Raw genomic sequence first — 17,113 nt, forward strand, 5'->3', positions numbered from 1 at the left:
ACCTCTCCACTACCAAAAAATTCACCATTAACTATTGCCCTCAATGTTCAAGGTTTGATGCTTATTTCAAAACAATTTAAACCACACCACAGCTTTCCTTACACATATATCTAAACAGAGTGAATAACCAGAGACACATTCAAAATGTCACCATACCCCTGTCCTCTCATTACCTGTCCATTTTCCTCACTTAATTTCAACATAAAACCTAGAGTAACAGTTAAGAAAATCAATAAAGCTGCTGAGGAAATTGAGGCTTGAAGAATTTTTCACAAAACCAATTCTTTCCCAAATAAACTTTATTTTGAAAAGAATACCACAACAGAGTTGTGTAAATTTAAATATGACACATCTTAGCAGTATTACTGAGTCAAATTATATACAAGTGAAGTCACAGTTCATGTCTGATTATTCTTACGAATGAAAAGGTGCAGAGATGCAGCTAAACTAAAAAGGCAGGTAACATAAAAACAACCATAACCTATTTATATATTGTCATTTCATACTTGTGTCTAACTATTTAGGGGGGAATTGATCCAAATTCACACAAGATAAAGAAACATGCTACCTGAATAACCAAAATTCTTTTTACTTTACTTGCTCTACCACAGATAGCATCATCAGTAATGTTTATACAAAATAGCACCCCAGGACAAGCTACTTTCTTTCTCCCAATAATACAGACCAAAGCTTTCTGTATTGTGGCTTATAACACCTCCAGGTTGAGGAAAACAGCAGTGACAACTTACGACTTTTCTAAATATAGGTGATTTCATCAGACAAAGGTGTTATTTATGTTCTTCTCAAGAACTTTATGTTTTAGTGACGAAAATGTCAATATATAATTGGTGAAAGTAGTCTATATATGATGTAGTAATTGTTCATAAGTATTAAAAAAAATACAAAACCTAGAGGTAAACAGGAATGAAAGGACTAAGACACACACCTGGACCCTCTCACCCCTAGGTTTTTTGAGGCAATTCAGTGTTCACCCCAAGATTATTCAATGAAACCAGAGCCATTTCTGGATCATGGGAATTCAAAAGCACCATAAACAGCCAGTTAACTATCTTCAAAGGATAAGGACCCAGACACAAAAAACAGAGTTGACTGCTAGGAGAGCAAACTGAAGAGGGAATTAGGCCCAATGAATTCAAAGAAAAATTTTACTTTTTCAAAAGAAGAGGGCAGTAGAAACATTCTTAACTTGGGGACAGAAATCTGATTCTATAAGTTAGTTGTTGACCTTGGGCACAACAGTCAGTCTCTCTTAATGACAATTCCCTCATCTATAAAATAGGTACATTAAGATCTATCCTCTTTTTTCCATAGGCTTCAGACTAATGAGAATCAGACAATGATGCACTTGAGATCACTTTGTAAACTTATAAAGGATTCTTCTTAGCAAATGGAGATTTGGGCACTTTTTTAAAGTATTAAGGAAAAATTCCAATTTAAGATAAAATTATAAAATCATCAACTTTTTGATCCAGGATAGACCTGTATTCAGTAGTAGCTGCTGTGGGTCTGCCTCATTTTTTTGATGAGTCAGAAATAGGAAAATTTTTATTGTATTACTCATCTCTCTTATAAGACAATGTTACTATAGTATAATACATTAGTTATAGTCTTTGTTAATTAAAGAACCAGGAAGGGTGATCTTCCAGCCTTAAAAAGTAAACACTGACTCAATACAACTCTTTACCTCCTCTACAATACTTTGACACATTTTATTATGAAGAAATAAACACATAAATAATTTGTTCTATTAATCACAATAGGTCATTCATCACTAGGAACTTAACCTTATGTAGCTTAAATCCCAGGCAGAATATTTCAATGTAAACATATTTATAAATTATGAACTTTACTCATTTCAGCTTTGCACATCTCCTCAGTAAAGCAGTAACTCTTAAACGTAGAGCTCAACAACCATTTTCCCCTTTTCCTCAAGCAGAGACTCAAAGGCACTTACAGACACACTTGTTTCATTACAACATGAAAATAATAAGCCTTGGGCTATTGCAAAAGGCTTTTCAAATATCAGCATCTAACTTGGAGAAAACAGAGGGAAGAAGAAACAGAGGGTGCTGATTTGTGCTATAACCCGATCTTATGTTGGGCGTGCACCCAGTGGCAATATTTTAAAATTACAAGTAAGCAGGTAAAACATAAGGCTTCATATGTAAAAGTGGAAAATGGTCCAGAAGTCTTCTATTCAAAGACAAATCAATTTTTTCTTCCTAATAACCTACCAGAAAGAAATGGGTACTTAGAAGCCCTAAGGGGTTCTTCTAATAATATTCAGAAAAATATATAAAAATAAAAACCAAAGCATGAACAGAACATAGTTAACAAATAAGACTTTCTTTCAAGATGGTTACCCTCTCTTTTAAGGATGGATGCTATATAAAATGGGCAGACGTGTGTCTATAATTCATCATGTTTATATGTAAATTCTCTGGCAGATATAAATCCATCTTTGTCTTCATCTTCTTTATCAAAAATATCCTCCACCAAAACATCATGATGACTTTCATTCACCACTGCACCATGCTTTTCAAACTCCTTCTTTAAATACACTTTAACCTACAAAATAATGGGTCACATTAATAATTCTAATTCATAGGACACCCACATCGAGCCAATCAGTATCATAGACTGGACGGGTAGTGCATTTAGTTACATATAACAACTACTAAACAACTACCTTATGATATATTTCTAATGATAGTAAAAGAATTAAAAGGAATTTTTCCCCTTAAAAGCTGTTGCTATAGTGCTACAGTAGAGACACAAAATATTGCTCAGAGGCAAAGATATGGCTTAGATCATGGGAAAAACACACAGTGAAAGCATATTACGTGTTCTTAATCCGAGTCTAAATAAAGCCAAGCATTTGAAAGACTGCTATCTTTCAATCCACCAAATTATCCAGATCTTGTTTTCTAAGAAGGGTCAGAATTCCAGATATTTCTCTTAAAATCAGATTAAATGATGGCCTTTTTAAATTTTAAGTAGGCGTCTGGGAATAGTACCTGCTGTGGTCTGGCTGTAATCACGCCACATGACCTTCCGATCTCAGAAATTAAAGCAAAATCCAGCCTGATGAGTATTTAAGACTAAAAGTTTCCATTTTTATACAGATATTTAAATATATAAACAAAATATTGCCCTCAGTTACCTACTAGATTCACCATAATGCAATTCAACCTATATTTTCATTTTGAATCATATCCCTATTATTCCTCTGTTAGATCAGCACTTTCAAATCTTCTCTCCTCCCCCTACCACCAACATGCAAACATATAGTGTATATTTATTTTTAAGATTAAGGGGATTTAATGCCGTTGTTAAAAAGCGGGGGGCGGGGGGCGCTTCTCTGGTGGCGCAGTGGTTGAGAGTCCCGCTGCCGATGCAGGGGACACGGGTTCGTGCCCCGGTCTGGGAAGATCCCACATGCCGCGGAGCGGCTGGGCCCGTGAGCCATGGCCACTGAGCCTGCGCGTCCGGAGCCTGTGCTCCGCAGCGGGAGAGGCCACAACAGTGAGAGGCCCGCGTACCGCAAAAAAAAAAAAAAGGGGGGGTGGGCAGTAATAATGAAACTCTATGGACTAATGTAGAGCATGTCTGCAGGGTATATTGTGTGAATAAAGTGAGATGTCAAACAGTATGTATAGTATGCTACTTCTTGTGTAAGCAAGGGGGAAATAAGAATATATATTCATGCTTGCTAGTATTTGCATAAAGAAACACTGGAAGGGTTTGTTAGAAACTAGTAAAACTGGATATGAAGGGGGAGGTCACATGGTAGAAGAGGATGTGGGTGGGAGAATGACTTCTTAATAAATCTTTTTATATTGAATTGATTTTTTTTTTTTTTGGGGTACGCGCAAAAAAAAAAAAAAAAAAAAAAAAACTCAGGGCGAGAGCAACATACACTGAACCCTAAGCATTAAGGAGAAAAAAAGCAAAAGAATGAAAAGTCTCAATATATTTCTCTCCAAAACAATGATTTCCTATGAAAAAAAGTCAATTTTCAAAGCATCAGTGTTTAAGAAAACTTATAAATAACACTTTACACAAATAAAAATAAATTTTATTTTAAAATATATTTCTTAAAAAGTGAGCTAAAAGAAAGGAAGGGAGGAAGGGAGGAAAAAAGGAAGAGGGGGAGAGAGAGAAGGAAAGAGAGAAAGGAAGAAAGGAAGAAAGAAAAAGGAAAGATCACCTCATCTTTAGAGAGTTTCCAGTCATCATTAAGATCCATTTCTTGGAATGATTCATGGGACCTTGGTCCATTTCGAATCTCTAGGAGATCGATGTTGAATATCAGTGTACTCTCTGGAGGAATTTTACCTGACATGAAGAGAGAGAGGGGTTAAGTTTTATTAAATAGATTCCAAAGTTTTGATGATAGAAAACTTGTGGTACTGAACAAAATACTGTTTTAATTGAATTAAATAAAGAGCCTTTCTAAGACTGTCCCATATATAGAAATTACTTATAGTTTATTCAAACAAAATAAATAAGGAACAATCCAAACTATTAGATCAAAAACAATGTGTTTTTGGCTTTGCAATTAAAAATTGTTTTGCACACACACACAGATATGCCTCATGGTCTGAGTATTAAATTTCAAATATAATTAAGAGGTTACATATTATATGTCAAGAATGACTTAATGGGCTTTAGATAATTCGGAGTTAATTATAGTACAAATGATTTACTAACTTTTGGGTCAAAAAGTCCTGGCCTAGAAATACATATAGTACTGCCGTTTCCACCACTGGGAGGCAGTATATAACTGAATGAGCTCTGGTTTCACACTGGGATTGAGGCTCACATCTGCCCCTCTTTAAGCCTCAGTTTTCTCATCTGGAAGCAAATTTAACACATGTTAAGGAAGTTCCATGGGAGGGGAGACATTAAAGCAAATTTCTGAGAACGGAGATAAAAATTTTTTAAAGTAAAAAGAGCTTTGTTAAAGCCCCAGGGACCTTAAAAAAAGCCAAACCAAAACAAACAAAAAACTTCTGGGAAACATGGACAATTTTTGTTCAATGTGTTTCTTTATAACTATATTTAACATACAGGTCCGGGTAAACATTACAAATATTTCTCAGTGCCCCACCCCCTCATCCCATTAAAGAGCATCTGTAAGCACCAAAAGAACAAAACTTACACTGTGTGCCGAAGCTTACCATTCCAGATCTAGACAGAGAAGGGCATGCACTAGAGGTCATCGATAAAACTGGTATCTTTCCAAAAGGAGGCATGCAAACATGGTACTAAAAAACTACAAAATTAGTGTTTAAATACGTATTAGCAGAATTAGTTTCATGGTATTCTGTTTGAAGGAAATGACTCAGATTCAGATCTCTACTTGTTATAAAATAAAATCAAGTCAAATAGAGTATGGAGAAAGAGAAATGGACTAATACTATATACATAAATATTAAAGGTGAGACAAAGATACAGGAAAGTGAAAGAAATGTTTAAACATCAGAGAAACATTTTCTAGATACTTGACTTCTCTAAAAGGATCATTATTAAAATAAGAATTGAAAAAAAAAAAAGAATTGAATTTTGTTAGTAAATCCTATTCTATGCATAAGATTTACATAGCAAGATCCATTTAGAATATGTAATACTTCACATATGACACCTATTTTCTTCCCAGTACACTGGGGCTAGGAAATCATAATCCCCACCTTGTAAATGGTTAAGCTTGGACTTCAGGATGCTGTGAAGTCTGTGTTTCTACTACGTCAGAGTGGTTTTCTGTCTAGTTCTGATAACTTCTTAAAATTTTTTTTCTTTCTCATTATATAATATGTGCCCATTGTAGGGAATGTGAAAGAGACAGAACCAGAAATAAAAATAACTCCCAGAACCACTGTCCATTATTAACATTCTTATTTATTTCCTTGTGATTCACTTTGTATGTGTATATATTTTTTCCTAATACTTACTATCATAATATAAATATCTTCATTTTCTACCTTTATAAATATAACATTATATCACACATATTTTAGATGTAATTTTTAAAATCTTTAAAATGCCATTTAAAAATAACTGGGCCATATTTTATCTAGATACACCCTTTTCATTATACACTTAAGATGGTTCCATTCTTTTTGCTATTAGAAATAACAAGTGATGGACATCCTTGTTTATGAACCTTTCTCCCAATACCAGACTATTCCCTTAGGTAAGATTCTAATAAAGGAATTACAGGATACATGCATGTAAACATCTTCAGGCTTCTTGTAAATAGCCCTTTGGAAAACTGCATGAGTTCCCACCTAAACAACAGGTGTTATTGGCTGCCCTAGAACAGCTAGCACAAAGGCTCCCTGGACCAACTAGCCCACTTGCTTCTGCTTTATTAAACTCATTTCATGTCACTCCATTATTCATTTAAATAAATTATCAAAAACTTTATAAAACAACTTTAAAACAAAGATGAAAATTAACTCCCATAAGAGCTCTGTCGTGGGAGACTTCATTTGTGAGTCACACACAGCCCACATCTAAAACTGCATTTAGTGCCTTAATAATCTATATTTCAAATGTTTGACTCATCAAAACAATTACGTTGAGTAGTCTTTCTTTTTGCATTGTGAAGACAAATTGGTAAGTTTCAACTGGGGAGGATAAAAAAGTCTTAGAGATGGATAGTGGTGACGCTGGCACAACAATGTGAATGTTTAATGCCACTGAACTGTACACTTAAAAATGGTTAAAATGGTAAACATCATGTTATGGAAATAATACCACCATTAAAAAAAAACCACCAGGGGCTTCCCTGGCGGTCTAGTAGTTAAGACTCTGTGCTTCCACTGCAGAGGGCATGGGTTCGATCCCTGGTTGGGGAACTAAGATCCCACATGTCAGGTGGTGTGGCCCCAAACAAACAAACAAAACCCGCCATATTGGTGAGCAATATTAATAATAGAGTTGCGATTACAGAACGATTTTCCTTATTAGCTCAGTTGACCATTTACCTATTATGGCCTTAATTGGCCAACTCAAATGCTAATCAAGACAATTATATTTTCCTAAGATATCCAAGTCCTCTATTTACTTCTAGAAAAAAATACATAGTAGTTAGTAACTTCTATCCCTAATCCAGAGAAGAATTCTAATGCTGTAGTAAAAATGTAGAATTGTTATTACCTTTTCCTTCTTTGCCATAGCCCAAGGCAGGAGGAATGATGAGCTTTCTCTTCTCTCCTACACACATTCCCTTCAAGCCCTGGTCCCAACCTTTGAGAGCCTCCAGGATGCCCAGGGTAAACCAAATAGGCTGACCATTGTTATGTTTGTGACTACAGTAGAAAGAAAACACATTAGAACTCCTTAGTAACTTTATCATTACTTTTTTATTGCTGTGGTGTAACATTGCCACCCATGACTGATTAATTTTATTAGTTTGGAAATTAATGAAAATAGCACACATGCACATGTCAAATTCTATAGTAATTCACTTCACTTCCCACCTTTCTTGATGCAAATTTCACATAGCTGAAATTGCTAGAGCTGGCAGAGGGAATAATAATAAAAACTCTCAGCATTTACTGTATACAGGTATTATCCTAAATGCTTTGCTTCTTTTAAGTCTAACAATGATAATATGAGATAAGTACCATTATTACCCCATTGTACAGAGGAGTGTGCCAGTATCTGGCCCAACTCCAAAGTTCAAAGTCTTAATCACAAAATGATGCTGTCCCAGGAAACCACTAGGATGCAGAAAAGGGATAAAATAATGGAAAATGGATGAGTTTGGGAAGGAGAATGAGAAGCTAAGAATTTACTGCCAATGCTCACGGGTCCATGCCCACATGCACAGTGGAGTCAGGAGCGCAGTGTCTTATATCCTGCCTATAACCTTTCCTGATGTCTAGCCTGCTGATGGCTCTGATACATGCAAGAGGCTGCTCTTCAACCCTGAATTCCCACTCAGACCCTGGCCTAGTTCTCTCCCCAGGCGTTTATTGTGGGGCTATGCAAGGAAGTCTGGAGAAGTGGCCCCTCAAGGACTGGGGAAGAAGGAAATGGTCAAGATATCCTGGCTTATGAGTTGGAGAGAGGCCAGCCTAAGAAAACCAACCTGCTGAGCTACTGGAGGGGCTTGTGGGCTGAGTAGTGTCTGAGCCCCAGTTAGCTCCCTCTTAGTGCAATAAGGAAAGTGTCCCATTCAAGGATATCTTGTAGTTGAGAAACGGAAGTCACTCTACTAGGCTTCACAGGTACCATGGTTACTAAATCTAGGTAAAGGCCATCACTTCTTTTCCTTAATTTCCCCCACGATCAAAGTAGCAAAATGGCAACCATAGAAAATAGGGGAAGGCTAGAAAAGAATAAAGAAAGAAGAAAGAATCTACCACCCAGCACTGCCTACAGTTTTGGCACGTTTCTTGTCGTGGTAAAGGACTTAGGCTATTTACCACGTAGGCTACGGGTCTCGAAATAATGAACATGCTTTATAAACTGATCATTTGATGGTACTTCTTTATAATACTGAGAGTTAGCAGGTCTGGGCCATTTACATGGAGGCTGCATGACAATATTCCCCTCTTCAGGTACTAGAACTTTAGTAGCAAAGTGCTAAATAATGTCAAGCGGTCACCACCAGGGTCCACACAGGCTTTTGGTTCTGAGACCTGAAAGAAAGCAGGCTGGGTCTAAAAAAGATCAGACTAAAAATAAAAAATGTAATTGGAAGTTTCAAATGCAAATCATAATATTGTTTACTGTCCACTGTGGCACCGGCCTTGTTGATAAAAAAAGATAGGGCTGTTGAGAATTCTATGGCATGCCCTCATCTTGGAACTTTTTGCAAAGGCTAACGGAGTTCAGAGAAGAGTGCCACTGACTTCAGAACCTCATGACAGACCAGATCGGAATGCCCAGTGAAGGTAGTTTATCAGAAAACGAGGTCTAGGAAGGGCCATGAAGCTTCACTGCTTTAGTTCACGACATTCCCCCTACCTGGGATGTCCTCCTGTCCTCATTCTCCACCAAGAAACCTCCACCCATCTTTCAAGGCCCATCTCAATTATGATCTCTGGGAAGTCGTTCTCTTTCCCCATCTCTCAGGGCATGATTATGTCCAGAGTCCATTATGCTTTGTGAGCACTTTGAACATTCTGTACTTTACATCATGAGTTGTCTTCCTCCCTGCTGTAGACAGTGTTCTTCTAGAGGAGAAGAACCCACTCTTAGTCATCTTTGCATCCCCAGGGCCTGACTCATTAAGGATTTGATTGATGAATAGATGAATGAATGGATGAGGATGGAGAGAAGCCAGATTTTAAAATCTCCCTAGTGACAAACAAAGGGCCTAACATAAAGAAATGTTCAGTAAATACTTTTGGAATGGAATTGGAGAATCAATGCCTAATTGGAAATCATTACACTTGTAAAAGTTTTCCATGTTGCAATTTCTTTCTTTATAAAACAGAAATAGTGATAGTGTAACCACCTGAAAATCCTTCACTGTAGGTATTGAATTAATCTTCCATAACCACACCCACACCCATCAATGAAGTCTTTGAATTTCTAGAAAGAAACAAATAATGAAACAAATCGTGGTCCTGTGCCTTGACCAAAGTGGCACCTATCAGAAAGTTAGGTCAATGGACTAGCATTAACATAACCTACAACAAGCAAATAAATGATTGTATATTCTGCTCATGAAGTTGCTATGAAAAGTTTAAGTAAATTTCACCTACACCAAAATAAAAATGGAATTGAGTTAGTTTCCCTCAGGAACAAAGTTTGAGAAATGAGAATTCCTTTAAGGCTTTTCTACTTATTACCTAATTATACACCTAGATATTTCTACAGCATTTCAGAAATTCTAGTTCTAATTTTTATAATTAAAAAAATTACTGCTTTATCCTGACCACATGTTTCCGATAAGACCTTCAAAGTCCTTGTTATATAAGATTGGCTTTAAACAATTTCCTTTCCCCAAACTAAGAAATTAGATATTTCAGTTTTTTTCAAGAGGGTTAAAGCTGGTACACGCCACTGTTCCTGCCCAAGAGCTGGCATATGTGGGTGGGTTCTTTACTATTTTACCTGCAGGGTATAATTACTCACGTGGAGTGAAATAAGGAGCCGTCCTTTTCTAAGTAGCCTTCATAGTGGACCAACATCAAATCCCCTCCTTTGGTCTTGCGATGGCAGATAAACGGCTTCTGGAGCACTTCAATCTTCACTTCTGGTTCAGGGATCAGAGCCCCACTCAAAGAAGTGACTAAAAGCGTCAGGACCGCGTTCCACAAGAAAAGCCTCATGTTACCAGGGCGGGAAAAAAGTTGCTACAAAAACACAAAAAGGGCCCCCCGACCTCATAGAGTTAAGGATGTAGTTGAAGACTTAAAGACAACAGCCTCTGGCAAGTTCATGACTCCCCCTTCCTAGCAGACGTGGCACATTCACCACCGACAACTTTCCCACGCACTGCGAACTCATCGCTAAAGAGTTAAACCCAAACCCGGCCCTTGACTGGCTCTTACAACACTGCCTCCTGGAAAGCGCGAGCTCCCGTTGGCTTGCGGTGCTGTCCCTCAGGAGCCTCTCAAGCCAATGACTCTACAACAATGTAATTTACCACCCGGCCGAGCAGGGCGGTAGCGCAGAGGCGAACCACCCGGTGAGGTCCTGGAACCCGGAGGATTACAGAATTCCACAACCTCGGACTTTGAGAGAGGGGTGGAACGCGGAGCTAACCGGAAACTTCGACAGATTCACAGCTGTAAAGAACCCGGCCAGGGTGTGAAGTCCAAGGTCTCAGGAAAGACTCGTTTACCCTCACAGTTGGTGAGAGGCCCCCCAATAGTAATTGCTTATTATTTAACTTAGGATATGAACGATAAAGACTTTAACAGTGATTTAGGTTTCACAAAGTGCTTTCCCGTTCTTCGTGAGCCTCTCTACACTGCCGGTAAGGCAGATTCTTATATCCCATTAAAAGATAAGTATATTTTGGCTAGGAGAGGTTAAGCGTCCTGCTTAAGGTTGTTCAGCCCCAAAAGCAACTGAGCCCCGCCATCAAACCATCATCTGATTCATTCTACAACGCCGCACAACATTATGGCTGCTAATAATTTTAGAGGACCTTAGTGTAGAGGGTCAATAATAGCCTCTATCAAGGATAAGGACGTGCAGACCTCCGCTTTCAAGAAGTAATAATCACAGTTACGAGTTACACAGGCTCATCTTTCTTTAAAATTTTTAATTTTACATTTTTCGCATAATTTCAAAAGCAATACATGTTCATTGTCGATTTGGAAGAAACTGGAAAGCACTAGAGTTTCCAGTTAAAATAAAGGAGCCGAATTAAATTTGAATTAAAGGTAAACAACGAATTCATTGTTCTGTGTTTTTATTTGCTAAATCTGGTAACCTTACACTAAAGAAAAAGAAAGAAAGGAAAAAGATCTCTTGTAACGCCACCATCCAGAAATAATCATCTTAACATTTTGGTGCATGGTTTTGTGACATATGCCTAAAACAATTAGGATCCTATTGTATACTGTGTTTCGTAACCTGCTTTTACCACTGAAATCTATAGTTAACATTTTCCCTAGTCAAATATCCTTAGCACAGTCCTTTCTCACACTTTCATATGCATAGGAATCCCCCGAGAGATCTTGTTAAAATGCAAAGTTCGATTCGGGAGGTCCTGGGCTTGTGGCGAGATCCTACAATTCCGAGAAGCTCCTAAGTGATGTCAGTGCTGCCGTGCGCGGACCACACTTCCTGTAGCGAGGTTTTACAGTTTAGACAACATCTGTTTACGCTCGCTGGCCACCCATAGTATATTATCGTGAAATTCCCATCATCTCCGTACGCCTTATTGTTGGGTACCTCAATAGTCTTTAAGTGCGTAGGATTAATTAGCCTTGGAATAAGAATTGAATTCTGAAGACTAGAATCCAGGGGGCACCCTAAGGGGCCACGGTGGCTCCCAAACATCTGGTGATGGAACCCATCTACGGCACCATTGAGTCAGGACTGTGTTGCACCGTTGTCCCAGAGGCCTTCCTCCTCCCTTCTCACCCTGCCTTTAGTCCCAAGCCTGCCTCCCAGGACTCATTTTCCCCGCGGGCCTCTCTCACTACATCAGCCATGGCGCCGGCGCCTCTAAACCCCGGGGTGGATTTTGGGAACAGACGCGCAAGCGGTGCACTGAGCATGCGCGAGCGAGCCCCGAGCTCCGTGGGTCGAGGACTCAGGTAGAGCGTCGTGGCGCCGCCAGCAACCAGCTCCTTCACTCGGGACATTTGGGTGGCTTCAGCCGCCCCTCGGACCCACCCAGTGCCTTGACCTCCTTGAGGACAGCGCGCCGGGCCCGCCGCGCCGGGCCACCGGCCGGCTGCGTCCTCACGTGCGGAGGCCGTCACAGTGACCCCGCCCCCGGGCCCGGGATGTGAGGCCCGCAGGGTGTCCCCGCACCGGGCCTAGGCGCCGGGAGTGGCCGGCTCGGCAGCGCCGGGCAATGGCCCTGCTGCCGGTGCTCCTCGCCTCCTGGGGCCTGGGGCAGTGAGGGGGCCGGCAGGCGAGGGCAAGGTGGCCGCGGGCGCCATGGAGGGGGTGCTGTACAAGTGGACCAACTATCTGAGCGGTGAGTGGGAGCCGTGCCAGGGTTCTGGTCCTTTGTCTGAGCCGCGGGAGGGTGGCGTCGGGACGCGCCTTCAGGGGGTCGGGGTCACGGTCCCTCCTGAGACCAGAGAGGCCTGCGCGGACCGGGAATGTTTCCCCACAGCAGTTCTATGTCTCCCGTGCTATACAGACACAGCCCCCTGTAGGGGCTGGGTGAGGGCCGTAGCTTTCCTCACTTCGAGGAAAGCTAAGAAATCCTGAGATGTGGGGTGACTTGAAAGGCACGATGCCCTCGGTGGCAGCGGGAGGGAGGCGCTGATTCCCGCAGTGGGGTCCTCTGGGAGTCTCGAATTCTGGCGAAGGAGCTTGTCTCAGAAGGTTTCAAATAAATGCCAGCAGTAACCTGGAATCCCAGAGGTGAAAGGTCCTTTTTCAAACAAAGTCCCCAGAGCAAGCACTTTCCCTTTGTCACCTGCAGAGTCATCCGAGTGCAGACCAAGGTATCAGAGTTACGTCTCAGTTCCAAAGTATGCACAAGGTTTTTGGTTTTCTCACTGGGCATTTCTTTTTGTTTTACAGACTCAGAAATTACCGTAAAATAGAACGCAAGCATTAGCAACTCTTTTCTTGTCCCGCTGAGCAGAATGGCTTAAAAATAGTATCCCACCCCCTTTCCAATTTGTGGAAGTACTTCATGTTTTGAGAAGGTCATAACTATTTTTCAGCTGCGGATATGATTCAGGACGAGCATTTTCATAAATGAGTATATAAATAAAAGCCTTCTGTGTTCTGGAAACTGTGCTAGGTACTTTTTTGAAATTAAACTTTTTATTATGGAAAATGAGGTGGGCACTTAAAATTTTAATAGCAATGTATTTGAAATGAGAAACATTCCCAGTGTCTCTTAGAGTGGCAGAGATGTATTTTCCCATCCTAGGGGACCATAGGACAGTTTTTTTTAAGGTTGTAGTATGATCCTCTGGGGCTGTTTTAAGGACATTTGTGTCTGGGAGGAGCAGTTGGCATAGTGACTGATGAGGTTCTAGAGCACAGCCAGAAGTGCACCTGTTGGGTATACCCAGAATCTCTTCCCTATGCATAGTGTGGTTGCAAATGAGTTCTGTTTATTTTTCTTGTGATCATTAGTAGAAACTGAGTGAGGAGGGGTGTCTTAGAAGACTTGCCCTTTGCTTCAAGGACCTTCATTTGATGTCAAGAGATTGTATTTGATGTGGATGCCTCATGGCTAGACTCTGGTGAATGTCAGAGGCTAAGTTCTCCTAACCTAAAAGGAGGGTGCTTGATCAAGTAATTTGCTTTTGAGGTATCTCTAAGCTCTAAGATGTATAATCTTATGCCCTTGAATGAAATTTAGTCGCTGGTCTTGGTCTTTCCCCCCTTTCCATCACACACACCTTTTAACTTGTTTTCTTTCATCCTCAACACTCTTCCTTCTTTTGTTCCATCTCCCCCGCTCCTTTTTTTTTTTTTTTTGCCTCTTCTTTCTTCTTCTCCTCCTCCTTTATATAGAAGGTTTAGTCTCTTGGTACTGTACCTACTTCCTGGTCATGAAATATCTTTTTTTCCCCTTACTGTTTTTATGTATCCTTCAATAAAGCAAAATTTCTCTAGAAGGATCTTTTGGAATCTTTATCATGTGGTGCCTGTACCATCTGTTCTGTTGGAAAAGAGTCTACTTTTTTCTGCCCCAAGTAAGAGAAGTTAATTTTGTGAGTGATGCCATAGTGGAAGCCCTAAAGAAAAGGGGCGCTGGAGCCATTGCCAGAGATGACTGTCCTTACATCATGCTGCTTGTTCCCATGGCCCACAAGCCAACTCTCTGTGGACAAACTGTTCATAGAAGCCCATCACACTGGGTATACTTAGAATTACGGTTCAGCACATTCTCTTTCCTTAGGAGATACATTTACTTTGGAAAGGAACGGTAATAGCCTAGGAGGAGCAAATGCATTTTTGTTTCTTCCACCCTTCTATGCAAGTTAGTCTCCCCAAAAGAGCATAGTGTGAGTGTTAATGACAAGCTTTGACGAAGACATCACTAATTTTCTTCTCCTGAAGCTTGTTTTTAAAAGTAACATTTTTTTTCTTATGGTTTTGCACATAGTAATTTAAAAATACATGTAATATCAGTCTAAGTTTTTGTTCATTTTGAATTTTTCTCCGAAGGGAGTACATGACCCGTTTGTGTAGTTTATTTCCGTCATGTCCACAGCTTGATATGGGATGCCTTATGTCCAAATTTGACTGGAGAGGTTAGAGAAACAGTTTATCAGCTGATCCTTTGAATCCTTGGTGGATGTTGTTAATTTCATTCGCCAGCTACTGGTGTGCTGGGCTCTGTGCTAGGCACAGGGCAAAAACAAGACAAACACTGATCCTGCCTTTCTTGAGCTTACAGTCTGGTGGGGGAGACAGACATTCATTGGATACATGGTTGGAAGCAAGTTCCAAGTGTGTGTGATTTGAGGGGAGAGGATGGGAGAGGCTAGTCTGTGTCGCTGGGTAAGGCTTCACTGAGGAAAAGATTTAAGCAGAGCCTGAAGGATAAACAGAAGCTGGGTAGATGGTGAGGCCATAGCAGAAGTGCAGTTGGAGGCTATAAGGAAAAGCTTTTTAGGCTCAGGGAATGTCAGTGTGAAGGCCCTAAAGCAGGAAAAAAACTGGTAAGTGTAAGGAAAGGAAAGAAGACCCACATGGCTGGAGAGCTGAGAAGAGGCTCCAACAAGACTGCAGGGATGGAGGGCAGGCCTGAAATTGCAGGACCCCATAGGCTGGTTTAAACACTGTGGAGTGATTGTGCATGCACGTGCATGTGTTTGCGTGTGTGTAAGAGAGAAATGGTGAGATTGTTTAAAAGCTCATTTTGGTTACATTTATTGTATTTTGCCAAATACTGTAGTTATTTTGTGAGCTTCTCTTGCCTCTTGAGTTAAACTGTTAGGTATCAATTACTGAAAGTTGGAAACATCCATCAAGCCCTGAGAATAGCAGTATCTAAATTGCTCACATGAGTGTGCTGCTAAAATACAGAAAGAGAAAGGAAGAAAAGTCTCTTTTCCCTAATCTATTAGGCAAACTCAGGTACCCTGTGCTCCATCAGAGGAAAAGGAAAAAGAAAAAGAGCTTCTGTGTATTTTCTTCAACATGCTGAGCCATCCTGCCTTTTGTGCAGTAGAACATTGGATATTCTGGGATTTAGTGTCCAGCCCTCTCTTCACATATTAGAAGATTAAGCCCGGAATGGAAAGGGGGTGGATTAAACATTTTACAAACACCTGCATTGTATGAGACATAACACTAGGCACTGTAAGTTTGTTACTTGTATCTTTCAAGCCCTAAAAGTTAGTCAAGGGATATTATACCTGCTTGGTTATACGTTAATGCTCTATAGTAGAACACTAGTTGAGTCAAAGAGTCCTAAAGTCTAGTGCCGGCTCTGTCACTGCCAGCTGCAGTCACTTTATCATTCTGAGCTTTAGTATCTTCCTCCATAAAAGTGATGAGATTTACCCATTAATAATTGTAAGAATAGTAAAAAAACAAAACCAAAAAAAAAATACTTAACACTTCTAATGTTCTAGGCATTATTCTAAATATTTTACATGGATTAACTCATTTAATCTTTGCAGCAATTTTAGGAAGCAGTTGCCTTTATTATTCCCATTTTCCAGATGAAGACATTGAGGCACAGAAAGGTGGAGGAAGGAACTAGCCCAAGGTTGCACAGTTAGTAAGTGGCTCCAGTGTCTGTTTTCCATTCATTACATAATACTTGTAAAGGTCCTTCCTGCTTGATCGTTATATAATTCTAGCTGATTCATAATGTGCCTATATTTAAAGTATGTCGACCTAGAATAGCAGACTTTATTTGGGGGTGGGAGGTGGGGAGGAATTCAGGAGTACGGAGGACTTTGCCTGGTGTTGTGCATATGTTTTGTCACAATGAAATTTTCTGAGCTGTGCTCTGAGCTTTCTACTTTCAGTTTTAGGTCCCTTTCCTGCCCACTCAGCACACAGGAGGGCTTCTGCCATGAGCTGTAGCCGGTTGCAGGCTTCTTGGGCCCTTCCAGTGCAGTAAAACACAAGCACATTGCAGCACTGCATTCCAAAAATAACAAAAGCTTGCATCATGCTCACAGATGGTTGTCTAAGGAGGTGCTATAATTTTGCTTACCCCCCCAGGTGGAAGAAGGTGATGCTTGTCCATATATGTTTGTACTGTGTAAACAGTGCCAAGAGGCCATCTGGAATGTGAGTGATTCAGAGCAAGATTCTCATGGTCTCACTAGTCAACCTTTTTTTTTTTTTTTTTTTAACATCTTTACTGAGATATGAATTAACCTCTCATGAATTTCACCCATTTAAAAATATACTAGTCAAGGGCTTCCCTGGTGGCACAGTGGTTGAGAGTCCGCCTGCCGATGCAGGGGACACGGGTTCGTGCCCCGGTCCGGGAAGATCCCAC

The 17,113-nt window shown here is 40.3% G+C and overlaps 2 protein-coding genes across 5 annotated transcripts in view; one reads left to right on the forward strand and one right to left on the reverse strand.

The window, feature by feature from the left end:
- Window positions 1-291: 291 nt before the first annotated feature.
- On the reverse strand, window positions 292-10,503 carry FKBP14 (FKBP prolyl isomerase 14). The gene is made up of 4 exons (XM_060020663.1): window positions 10,120-10,503; window positions 7,186-7,337; window positions 4,232-4,359; window positions 292-2,589 (listed from the first exon to the last, which is right to left on the reverse strand). Exons 1-4 carry the CDS (start codon window positions 10,314-10,316, stop codon window positions 2,431-2,433), a joined length of 636 nt encoding a protein of 211 aa, XP_059876646.1. The 5' UTR covers window positions 10,317-10,503; the 3' UTR covers window positions 292-2,430.
- Window positions 10,504-12,238: 1,735 nt separating this feature from the next.
- Window positions 12,239-17,113, forward strand: part of PLEKHA8 (pleckstrin homology domain containing A8) — a 115,621-nt gene continuing 110,746 nt past the window's right edge. For all 4 annotated transcript variants that reach the window (XM_060020665.1, XM_060020664.1, XM_060020666.1 and 1 more), the window contains exon 1: window positions 12,239-12,649. In XM_060020665.1, coding sequence (XP_059876648.1) covers window positions 12,610-12,649 — 40 coding nt within the window. In that variant the 5' untranslated portion in view covers window positions 12,239-12,609. The remainder of the gene's footprint in view (window positions 12,650-17,113) is intronic.

This window comes from Delphinus delphis, chromosome 9, assembly GCF_949987515.2.
Source record: "Delphinus delphis chromosome 9, mDelDel1.2, whole genome shotgun sequence".
Taxonomy (NCBI): Eukaryota; Metazoa; Chordata; class Mammalia; order Artiodactyla; family Delphinidae; genus Delphinus; species Delphinus delphis.

What these genes read in the sequence shown, in the direction of transcription:
- FKBP14 (XM_060020663.1), bottom strand. Translation starts at nt 10,316, where the DNA reads ATGAGGCTTTTCTTGTGGAACGCGGTCCTGACGCTTTTAGTCACTTCT. An exon ending in GGCTCCTTATTTCACTCCAC is followed by an intron (nt 7,338 to 10,119) that starts GTGAGTAATTAT and finishes TTTCTACTGTAG; the next exon opens with TCACAAACATAACAATGGTC. An exon ending in CTATGGCAAAGAAGGAAAAG is followed by an intron (nt 4,360 to 7,185) that starts GTAATAACAATT and finishes TCTTCATGTCAG; the next exon opens with GTAAAATTCCTCCAGAGAGT.